This window comes from Thunnus thynnus, chromosome 2, assembly GCF_963924715.1.
Source record: "Thunnus thynnus chromosome 2, fThuThy2.1, whole genome shotgun sequence".
Lineage (NCBI taxonomy): Eukaryota > Metazoa > Chordata > Actinopteri > Scombriformes > Scombridae > Thunnus > Thunnus thynnus.
Genome location: NC_089518.1, coordinates 40,189,537 through 40,201,567, shown reverse-complemented (window position 1 = coordinate 40,201,567; position 12,031 = coordinate 40,189,537). Strand labels below are relative to the sequence as shown.

General features: G+C 40.5%; 2 protein-coding genes across 6 annotated transcripts in view; both read right to left on the bottom strand.

Annotated features, from left to right (window-relative positions):
- ogdha (oxoglutarate dehydrogenase a) overlaps positions 1-2,711 on the bottom strand; it is a 40,389-nt gene extending 37,678 nt beyond the window's left edge. For all 4 annotated transcript variants that reach the window (XM_067574826.1, XM_067574800.1, XM_067574810.1 and 1 more), the window contains exons 1-2: positions 2,565-2,711; positions 1,023-1,415 (exon numbers count right to left, since the gene is read on the bottom strand). In XM_067574826.1, the coding sequence (XP_067430927.1) occupies positions 1,023-1,262 (240 nt within the window). In that variant the 5' untranslated portion in view covers positions 1,263-1,415; positions 2,565-2,711. The remainder of the gene's footprint in view (positions 1-1,022; positions 1,416-2,564) is intronic.
- Positions 2,712-4,478: 1,767 nt separating this feature from the next.
- Positions 4,479-12,031, bottom strand: part of adam9a (ADAM metallopeptidase domain 9a) — a 54,068-nt gene continuing 46,515 nt past the window's right edge. For both annotated transcript variants that reach the window (XM_067574781.1, XM_067574790.1), the window contains one exon: positions 4,479-10,367. In XM_067574781.1, the coding sequence (XP_067430882.1) occupies positions 10,298-10,367 (70 nt within the window). In that variant the 3' untranslated portion in view covers positions 4,479-10,297. The remainder of the gene's footprint in view (positions 10,368-12,031) is intronic.

Sequence of the window (12,031 nt, the reverse complement as noted above, 5' to 3'; positions counted from 1 at the left end):
TTTAATCTGCTGCTGAGTGAACTCAACGTTTATTTATATGTGAAAGATCCAACCTGCAGGTTTAACTGTGACTGACTGACTGACGTCAGTCTAGTTTGTACGATGTACTAATGACTTCATTTAGAATAACGAAGCCATCTGTCTCTATTTAACGACCGCTCCACAAATCCCAAACATTTAACAGCAAACAGCTGCACAAACTGCAGCATCATCAGAGGACGTCAGTCAGTAAAGACACCAGTAAAACCAGGTTAACAGACCACTGACTGGTTTATATAAAGAATGATGTACATGATGGAGCGACATGATAAGAGTGCTTAAAATTTAATTATTAACAGCAATTAATCCATAAGTGATTAATCATTGACATTGATAGTTTGCGTCCTGTTCTGTGATTATTCAACAGAAGAAGGAAACACGAGGACTTTACTGTCTGTGACGTCCTTATAGAGAATAGAAGGACTCGTTCACATTATTAGAAATGTTCTGTACGTTAAAACTCAAATACAGTGTTATTTAAAAATCAATAATTGTACTATTACAGGAGAAATATGAGTTTTGTAAATTGCAGGAATAATTTGGGGGTCATTTAATGTGAACAGTGAGATGACGTCCTGGTCACACACCGTCAGACGCCACCAGCGACACATCACGTCACTGTTGACGACTCAGACAACAGCGTTCACGTCCAGTGTTTCCACTCAGGTTTTCTGTGTGTGCATTAAAACACACACTGAGCCTGAACTGGTAACGAAGAGCCTCCGTCTACGGCTCCATACTTTTAATTTTCACAGCAGGTTAGCCAAACAAAGCTAAAGTTAGCTACTTAAACCACATAAGCTTCATGCTGGTTTCATAATGTTCATACAAAACTGTGATTTTTGACCAAAGGAGATGAGTTTGCAGATATGAACCCTTTGGATTGTTTCCACAGTGAGTAATCAGATTACTGCAGAGCGTGATGCTAACACACATGCAGCGTGACGTCCTCCGGGCCAGCAGGGGGCTCCACTGCTCCTTACCTTGTGAACACTCTTGGGGTCCTCCAGCCAGGCGAAGTACATCTCCTCCACGTAGTTGGAGCTCGTCCCGTTGAGGAACGGCTCAGAGGCCACCGGTGCCGTGTAGCACCTGATTGGCTGAAACGTCCTTGTGCCGCTCGTGGAGGCGGCTGTGATTGGCCGTTGCTGGCCGACAGTCTGAGCCGCCTGCGAGGCGGTGAGCGGACGCAATCGCGCCGCACAAGTCCTTAAACGATGCATCAGCAGTCCTTAACTATCACACACACACGGTGGTGGTCAGTCCGTCGGGCCGGACGTCCGCAACCTCAGAACAACAGAGGATTCAAAAATCCAAAGACAGAAAGGCTGAATGAAGCGTCCGCCGTCCACTGGTCCAACTGGTCCGTTTGTCCTCTGAGAGGGAGCAGAGACACACAGTTAGAGATTATATTATTATGTACACATATGGAGAATGTGATCAAGAGGACGCTGTATAAAAATGTGGTTATTCCAAACTGTACAGAGACAACAGCAGGAGGTTTAACGTTGCGGCTGATAAAGACGTCAGAGGAAGACAAAAGGAGAAGAAGGCGGAGTGTTAACATGTACAGGAATACATGCAGAGTGAGGATACTGGTGTCTGAGAAACTGCCAAATATCAAAAAATATCAAACTTTACACTCCTGCTCTCTGTCACTCGACCAGTGACGTTTAATCTAGAGTCAAAGTGAAAGTTCAGAAAAACCCTCACAGCACCAGAAGAGGAAAGCAACTAATTATATTTACTCAAGTACTGTACTTCAGTACAGTTTTGAGGTATTTGTACTTTACTTGAGTATTTCCATGTGATGCTACTTCATACTTCTGAGTACTTGTGGAGCTGCTCTCCGTGTTTTGACCTTGTTGGGTCTCCGCTCCCTGCCTGCTTCATCCCGCCCTCCGCCTGCCTAGACGAGCCCTCTGATTGGCTCCCTGTGAGAAACCCCGACTCCGAACCTTTTCTATTGGCCACCCGAGCTGTCAATCACTTTGTCCTTTCACGAGTCATGAGTTCCCGAAAATGACTGTATGAAAACAGTAAAATGATCCTCTTAGTGTAAAAGACAAACACACAGTCTGCAGGCTGCAGCCTGCTGGTTGTTCTATTGTTCTGCCTAAACTGGCTGCATGATTAGCTTCAAAGCTAACACGTTAGGTAATGTAATTAGCCGACTAGCCTCTACTCTCCACTTTCTATTAATTGCCATTAGCACGTTTGGCTAGCGGCTAAACGTGCGCTAACTGACATATCTTAAAGGGAGGCTAATTAGTAGTTCAATACAAGGATTTTTCTTGAGTTTTGGTGAATCATGATTTATAGCAAGCGGCAGTTTCAGAGTGTTTTGTCGGATGACCTCAGGGCAACGTCGGTTTGTGTGTTAGCTAGCACGCGGCTAACATGCTAACAGGTTTTTAGTTTTGTGTAAAGTGACGCCAGAAGCCGCCTGAGTGTGACGGAGCGGCTCAGACCGCCTCCCTGTCGACACACAGCCGCTGTGAGAGCATCACATCTCCGTTACTGACCTCCAGAAGCGACTTTCAGCGGCTCCCCTCGCGGCCGGTGTCCCGGACGTCCTTCGCCTCTCCCGGTTAGATGATGACAGCTCGCGACGCCGAGCATGGAAGCGAGGCCTGCGGATGTGACGTCACCACGTACAGCGGGGGTGTGGGAGGGGGGAGGGGGGGGGGTGTATATGTCTTCTCTATGTTTCATACTTATATGTGACATCAGGGCCGCTTCTAGATTGTTGGGGGCTTTTCTCCCTCCTCATATCTGAAAACACCAAATCTGCATGATATTTTTACACATTAACAAGTTATTTTAATTTAAGGAACTTGGCTCTATTGTTAACATCAAAATCAAAACAAACATTCAAATTATAAATAATGAACCACAGAAATGACTAAAAAACGCAGAACGTTTTGAATAAATTATAAATGTATGAACAAGAATAAACAAAGTTTTATAACGTGACACTAACGAGATCGAGATAAAAGTGCAACACGTGAGAATCTGATGACTTTCAAATTGGTTTGCTTGTGAGGCGAACAGCTTTTTTATCTACGTACATTTTATTTTAGCTGTTGTGAACTTAAATAATGTTTTAGATCAATGCATGAAGACGTGTGTTTACCAAAAGTGTCAGTTTATACCATGGATGTATTATAACAGCTGGATATCAAACCAAAAATGGCGTCCATTCAGTCCAATAAGAATTGCTCGCGTGGCGCATGCTGCCATGTGCAGTAGTGTTTCCCCCGCTGGCCCCGCCCACAAGCTCCCGCCCAGAGACTTTACATTGTGATGATGTCACAGACTTTTAAAATCGCTTTTCTCAGCTCAAGTAAATAAAAACCTCCATGGAGGAAATATTCATAATAGAAAGAGTGATACTTGTTTTATAATGGAGGTCTGTTTGGGCCGCAGGGAGAAACTGAGGCTGAGTGGCGGCGCCGTGTCCAGCTCACTTTTGGGCTCTAAGGCTAATTTCTCCGCTCATCTGCACGGGAGGTGATTTTTTTTTATATAACTAACCTGTTTAAATGTTATTAAGGCTTAAAGTTCTGCATCATTAAGGACGTGGCTGCTCTGAGTGGCGGGTCGTTAGCCGTCAGGTGGTTGTTTCTTCGCCTACTCTGGATTAGCCGGGAGTTAGGCGGCGTCATGGGCGGAGTCAGACGCTGCCAAGATGGCGACGGCCGGACCCGCCCACTTTCAGCTTCAGAAACCAACGGGTGACGTCACGGAGGCTCCGTCCATATTTTTTACAGTCTTTGATTTTTACTACCGGGAGCCTCTGGTGGTCTGAATACAGCGAGAAACCTTTCTATCATTTTACTTCATCAAAATCAAAACCTGTTTTAGCCAAAAATGCAGCATAAAACAATCATTCAGAGTAACGTGATGATAATAATGAAATAAACAAAGTAGAAATAAAATGAGGTGAAAAATGTAAAATCTATTTACAGAATAGAATAGTTTTAGTTTTGAAAGGAGATAAAAAAACTTGAAATGAAATATTGACTGTACATGAAGGTGACAACAGCAACAATGAAATGTGACGAGCAATAAATAAATAAATGATGTAACAGTGGAGGTTGAATGCAGCACACAACGTAGTCCAGTTTAATAACAGAGCAGTTCAGATATTAATTATATATAACCACAAAAATATTAAAAATATTAAAAAATGTATAAAAATATTTTTCTAATTATAATATGATGTAATAGTTTCATATTACCATTATAAATAATGTAATGTTTAAATATAAACTACAGGGAAAAATTATATCACAAATATATAAAAAATTAATATGATGTTTTAAAATATAGAATGTTATTTATCATTTCATTATTTTTTACTTTTTAAATTTTATTTTCACTTTATTTATAAGTGTAAAAATCCCCCCAAAATCATAAATCATATCTGACACAAATGATTATTTAGAGTATTTTTATTTTCATAACATGTCTGCAGGAAATGTTTTGTCTTTGTTTACAGTTCCTGATTAATAAAGCTGTAAAAGTGGCGGCAGGTCGACTGTGTGTATTTCCCTCTGAAATGTAGTGGAGTGGAAGAATAAAGTAGCATCACATGGAAATACTCAAGTAAAGCACCTCAAAGTTGTACTTCAGTAAAGTATTTGAGTAAATGTACTTAGTTACTTTCCGCCGCTTTGCATTGTGGGTCTTTTAACAAGTGAATCTAGTGGTAGTTTGTGATAAATGTCTGTAACTCTCCACACTGTTTGAATAAAGTTTATTAAATTATCATGTAAAGCTGCAGGGCATCTGTTTATTGGATCTTCACAGCAAACAACACGTGAACGCAGCACTGGTTGTTGCCATAGTAACCTGAAACTGTCCATGTACAACACGACAGAAACGGTCTGGTATCTGGTTGATGTCCGCAGTGGAACATCTTTGTTTTCAGCACCGTCAGGTCTGAGATCCGTTTCTGCAGGTGACAGTTTTCAGCCTCAGGAGGTCACATGACACAGCAACAATTAATCATGAAATAAAACTCATTTGAAAGTTATTGCATTACCACAGATTAACAGTATTACATCTGCAAAAAAAGAGAAAAAAAAATCCTCTATAAAATCATTTATCATAATAGAAAAAGGTGATGAGATTCTCTGCGTTGCCATGGTGATTAATTAAGTGGGGATCAGGTATCCATCTTTACCTGGTGTGGTACAACTCACACATATACACAGGTTTAGCATAAATATATCTGCACTTCAGAGATTTTCTTACCCTGAGTTTTACCTCTCAGTCTGCTTATTTAACTCAATGCTAATATGCTAACAAAGAAAATGCTAACATGCTGATGTTTAGCAGGTATAATGTTCACCATTTTTGTTTAGCATGTTAGCATGCTACCATCTACACACAAAGTACAGCTAAACTGATGGGAATGTCTAAATGAAGAGTCACAGGATGAGCAAAGTTATTATAATTCATCCTGAAGGGAACAAGAATGTTTGTTCTGAATTTCATAACAGTTCATCTGATAGTTGTTTTAGTTTGGACTGAGGTGGTGAACAGATGGAGAGATTAACACTCTGTCCATCACCTCAACTCACTTTATTAACACAAAGCTTTTGTCCTCAAACCTTCATGAGCCAAAAATCTTACAGACAACATCAGATTTTTGTGATCTGATTTGTGGGATTCCTTGGTTTTCTTTTCAAGTCAGGAGTTTTGATCCTAAACTCTGTCACTAAGACTCGATGGTGTCTGGAAACGATCTTTAATCTTTACCAAACATCAGCACATGCAGCCCTGCTCAGGCTGGGAGGAATCTCTGCCTGAAAGACTCAACTCAGGGTCAAAAAATCTCATGAACGTTTTCTGCCAGATCAGACTGATCAATCAGTCGCTCCGTTCAGTTATCACACAAGCTGTCGTCCAATCAGAGAAAACAACTCAATGCTACTGCCTGCATACTAATGAGACTACAGTTTAAACTCAGGTGTTATTCTGCACGTGTCTCATTGTTAACATGATACTTTATGTGCAGAACTAAACCAACGTGTGTCAGAACCTTCTGACTTGTGTGAGCAGTTATTTCATGTTCCTGCAGTGATGATCTGGTTCGAGTTACTCGGTGGGTAAACTGTGATAGTACTTTACTATCAACAAACTGGAAGTCTCCATAAATTCTACATTTATGAAGTTTATACATTTACAGTTTTTGCTGACATTGTGAGAAAGGTGATCATTTTACTTGATGTTTATTAGTGAGGTGGTGGATGTTGAAGTGCTGTACATTGAAGAGTGTTCCTTATAGCTTGCTCCCCCACATGTATGTTAATGGGAGGTAAAATTATCTTTTAATTCTACGTAGAATTATCACCTTTCTGACAATTGTTGTATTGGATTGGTTCAGACTGCACAGGTGTTCCTAATAAAGTGCTCGCTGAGTGTAAATGCGGAGCTGAAACAGCTAAAATGAGGCGTTCAGAGGCTCTTTAAAAACATGAATATATACTCTCATGTTTTAAAAAGTCTCAGTAATTTGCTAAAACAGCTTTAGGAGGAAACAGTGCATCTGTTGGGGACTATTTTCAGCGGCGGATGAATCCACATTTGGTGCTGTAGTGAGTATTTGTGGCTGCAGGACAGTTTGTGGCTCATTGACGTGTTTTTACCAGTTTTTGGAGAATGAGGAAGAATCATAATACTTGTTGGTACAACAGTTGGTTGTTGGTTTGTTTCTGCACATGATGACAGAATATCAGCAGAGTTATTTTACCTTTAAACACAGCAGCAGAAACAGTTTACTGACTGAAACCTGATGCTCATGTGAACTTCAGCTCCAGCTGCTCACACGTCTCTAAATAACCTCCGTCTGAAGCTGAACAGTCTGTTCTGGAGAGTTTCCTCTTCTCCTCTGGGGGGACACACTGATTTCTTTTTTTTGGCATGAAAACGATCAAATGGCACAGAATAAGCCCTAAAGGTTTCCTATTTCATCCTCAGGCGAGTTCACACCGATTTCTGTGCAAAAACACTCAAGACAACAAATCAAAAACACACTAAAGCAGATAAAAACATGAAGGGGACGTTCTCCTCACACAGTGCATCCAGGTTCATTAACTGGCTAACAGTGCTAACAATGCTAACAATGCTAACAGTCAGTTAACAGCAGACAGAAACAGGAACATTTGGTTTACTGGTGCTGTAAAAATCCCTGGTTTGAATGAAACATGTGAGTGTTGAGTGACTTTGATGCCGGCCGGCGAGCGATGGCACGAAACATCCTGAAAGTTCAGAATCAGTGTGATCATCTGACTGACGGTCAGGTGACATGTGGATCCTCTCAGGTGACGCTGCTGCAGTGACTTTAAAGGAGAATCTCCACCTTTAAACACTCCAACACTGTTAACAGAACTTCATTCTCAAATGTGACATTAAAGTCAAGCTGTAGCTAAACTTCACTTTCATTATCCAAATCCAACTGTTTTAAATAGTTGTTCATCAAAAACATAATGTATCTCAAGAGATAAAATAAAAGAGAAATAAAATAAAATACAACTCAAGAAAAAGAATTAATCTCAATTTATCGATTAATCGTTTTGTATAAACTGCCTGATTCAAACTGACAAAGAATTGATTCTGCAACCAGCAAACATTTGTCATTTCTGCTTAAAATGGTGATTGAATCAGATTTAAGGAAGCAGCTGATAACTGTAGATTAGAATCTTCATTTATTTTTCTGCTTCTACAGGATCTCAATTAAAAGCACTTAACAAGTGAAATCCTCTCTTTTCTACTGTCTGCTGGTTTAAAAGTAGGTGGACTGATGGACCAGTCTGTGTTGTATTTACTGTATCACAGCGTCAGAGACCTGTGGCCATGTGCCACAAGCTTCTGATTGGTTTCAGTCGAATCTGGAAACGCTGGCTGCAGTTTTTAGATATTTTTTTGGTTCAGGGAAACGATTAAATCTCTTTTATTTCCTCTTTTAGTTCACAAACTACAAACACATTCTTCTCACCCATCAAGTTTTCCAAAAATGTCACTTCCATCACAGATTCCTGATTTAACAGTGTTGAGGTGTTTCAGGGGAGATTTGCTTTGTGATTAAACTGAGGTTAGAAGATTCCCTGCAGAGATGTCCGTCAGCCAGCCGAGCAAAGTCACGTTCAAACAGCCCGAACGTCGACGTACCACACGGATCCAGATCCAGACGAACTGAGCTGACTTTACATTCCTATGACAGTGCTGAGCAGAGAGGACGTGCAATCAGACGGCACCAGTGCTTTCATTCAGAGACAGAAAGAAAGAAAGAAAGAAAGAAAGAAAGAAAGAAAGAAGTGTCCGAGTGCAAAATCTGACCTCTGTGTCTTCAAACCAGCCAATCAGAGAGAAGCACTACTCAGTGCAGGTAATTGATTAAGTGAAATATAGAGCAACGACTTGCAGCTTCACTAAGATGAGCTTCAGGTGAATATGAGCACAGTGCAGAGAAGTGTTGGTACGTATGAGCTAGTGAGCTTACTTATCCACACTAAGCGGCGGCGTGTCAGTCGACGGTCAGACAGACGACCACCAGAAGCTTCTGTGTTTAGAGTTGCAACAATTAGTTGATTAATTGATTAGTTGCCAACTATTAAGTTAATCGCCAACTATTTTGATATTTTATGGACTAAACCACTAATTGATTTATCGAGAAAATAATCAACAAATGAATCAATAATTAAAAATAATTGTTACTGCAGACTGTTCAAGGACTTTAAGATAAATAAAGTACTTTCATTTTGTATATAGTATGAATTAGTTCATGTTCACATTTTTATCGGACATGTTAAATATGCAGAGGTGGAATTCAAATGCCGTCAATACTTTTGCATTATATTTTTATTGTGATCCTAAAAACTATCAAAGATTTCGATAGTTACATAAAAATAAACCTTACTGTGTAGATAAATAGGAAATAAATAGAGCCGTTGCTGAGACCCCATAAAGTTTCATGTTGAGGACTTCAGGCGTCTTCAGCTCTGAATCATACAGGTTGTTGTAGTGCAGATGCGTTGAAGATGCTTCATCTACAGTAAAATACTTCAGGCTGAAGTTTTAACAGACAGAATTTGATGATGATGATGATGATCTTTGTGAGCTGTTCTGTTTGTTTCTTATTATGTTGAATATTACAGGCTGTATTCTCAGTGGGGAGAAGTTTAAAGAGACTTTCAACAGTAAAACCCAACCCAACCGGTCAAAGCAGATGGCGTCCACCTAGAGTCCAGTTCTGCTTGAGGTTTCTACCCATTAAAGGGGAGTTTTTCCTTACTGCTGTCGCCAAGTGCTGCTCATGAGGGAATTGTTGGGTCTCTGTAAATTAAAGAGTTCGGTTTAGACCTGCTCTATGTGAAAAGTGCCCTGAGATGGCTTTTGTTGTGATTTGGCGCTATATAAACCAAATTGAATTTAATTGAATAGAATTGAATTAAAACACGGCAGGAACATGTGAGGGTTATTAAGCAGCTGCTTGTTGTTTTTCGTCATCGTTGTTCTGTTTGTTGTTATGTCAGATATGTTTTATCAGAGGGCAGATGTGTGTGATGCTCTTCATCTCTGATATGAAAACATGTCTTCAGATGGCGTCTTTGTTCAGTTCGTTGTTGTTTTCTGATTGTAGATATTAATCCTGCCTCACATCTGACGCGCCTGATGTCTGTTATGGACGTCAACTGATGCGACGCTACGTGACACCACCTATATGTGTGTGTTAGCCTTTAGCCAGCAAATGCTAGTTAGCCAGCTAGCATGCTAAATAACTGACAGCAGTCATTAGTAACGCAGGTCAGGGATACAAAATGTTGGTGGTGATAAACACATTTTTGGTTCAGTAGTGACTCGTTTATCCAGCGTGCGGCTTGTTGATGTCACAGGAAGCTACTTGGGAAATATGATTGGCTGGTTTGTTGACAGAGAGGACAACATGTCTCCTGATGTGAGCTGAGCTGTGTCAGCTGACTGCACTTGAATAAAAGAAGTAAAGACAGTAGAGAGCAGTGATGCTTCACTTCCTGTTGGTTCTGGTAAATCCAGTCCAGTCCGGCTGGGTCCAGTTTGTAGTCCGGCCCTGGCAGACTTCAGGGCCGGCTGTCTGCCATCTTGGCTCCGGAATTATTTCCTGGCTGTTGCTAGGTAACCAGCTCTGAGTGGGTGGGGACTGAGGTTGAAAAGGAAGAAGAGGAGGAGGTGTGTCATCCAGGTGTGGTGGGCGGGGCCACCTTACTGGTTAAACAGGTGGAGGAGGGGCAGGTCTTTGAGGCACCAGAGGCTGTGATGCAGCAGATGGTTTGGGTTTCCTGAGACAGAAGAGACGTCAGTTATAAACAGACTCAACACTGACGGCTCCTAAAACCTCAATATCTCACATTTCTGTTTCTACACCTGATCAACAAACAACAACATGTTTAGTTCCTCTCATGATGGTGCAAAGCAAACCAACAGCTACTAAGTACATTTACTCAAGTACTGTATTCAAGAACAGTTTTGAGGTACTTGTACTTTACTTGAGTATTTCCATGTGATGCTACTTTCTACATTTCAGAGGGAAATATTGTACTTTCTACTCCACTACATTTATTTGACAGCTTTAGTTACTTTTCAGATGAAGATTTGACACAATGGATAATATAACAAGCTTTTAAAATACAACACATTGTTAAAGATGAAACCAGTGGTTTCCAACCTTTTTGGCTTTTGACGTCTTACAAAAAGCAGTGTGTAGTCGGGGTCACATTTCACATGTCTATGAGTTGTTAACAACTCCACCAAATAGTGATTTTTCCCTCTAAACTTCTCACATGCTTTCATTTCAATAAATGTTCAAATGATCCAATATTTCAGCAAAAATCAAAGATTAGAGAAAAAGTCCAAAAACTGAAAACAGATTTGTGTATCAGAACTTTGTTTTTTCTTCTTTCCTCTCCCATTAATCATCTCACCACCCCTCAGATTTATCTGCTGACCCTTTGGAGGGGCCCCGACCCCTAGGTTGGGAACCACTGGACTAAACTAGCGAACTAGCTAAAAATAACTCTTTCATTTAAGCTCAGAGGTCTAGAACAACAGAATCAGGCATTTTCCAGCCAGGTTTTGCTAAAATCACAAAAAAAACACTTTATAACTGACGTTAGTGTCTGTGGCAGCCAGGAAAACATTTAAGACCTCTTTGAATGAAAATTAAGACAATTAAACACCTTCTAAGGCCTTTTATGGAAGGAACCTAAATCAATACTTTTTAAGACTTTTCATATGTGCAGATGCCCTGCAGGCTAAACATGAGCTGGAGCTGATAACCATCTGAAACATCTGAGGACCAGATCTCAGCTCAAGGTCCACTTCTTGAATCTAAAACACGTCAAACGTGTCATCACATCACATGACTGCTGAACAAGACTGTGAGATGCAGTTCAAATCTGCAGATGAGGCCAGTAAGAGATAATATATCTCAAGAGACTTCCTGCTTAAATAAAGGTTACACAAAATAGGATGGAAGTAAAAATCGATTAATCTGCCAATTGATTATCTCTATTGATCCTCTCTTACATTCAAGCCACACATCATTACACAAACTGCCTTCTTTCACCTTCATAACTTTGCCAAAATACACTCCATTTGATCCAATTCAGACACTGAAAACCTTGATCACTCCTTCCTAACATCCAGTCTGATACTGATCTTCTCTCTGACTGACCTGAGCAACGAAACACCAAAACACAACTCTGATGATCAGATCCAGACTGAAAACATCTTTTCTCTGTTCCTGTTCCTCTTATATGACCTCCTGACCTCAACCCTACTGTTATATTAAAAGTATTACCTGTGTGTGTGTGTGTGTGTGTGTGTGTGTGTGTGTGTTTTGTGTTTGTTGTTGCAGCAGCTGATGAAGAACAGAACAGTTCAGGCTGAAACATCTTCAGATAAATGTTGAGGTAAAGAGTCTCTGAGTGTTTCCAGGAGTCCA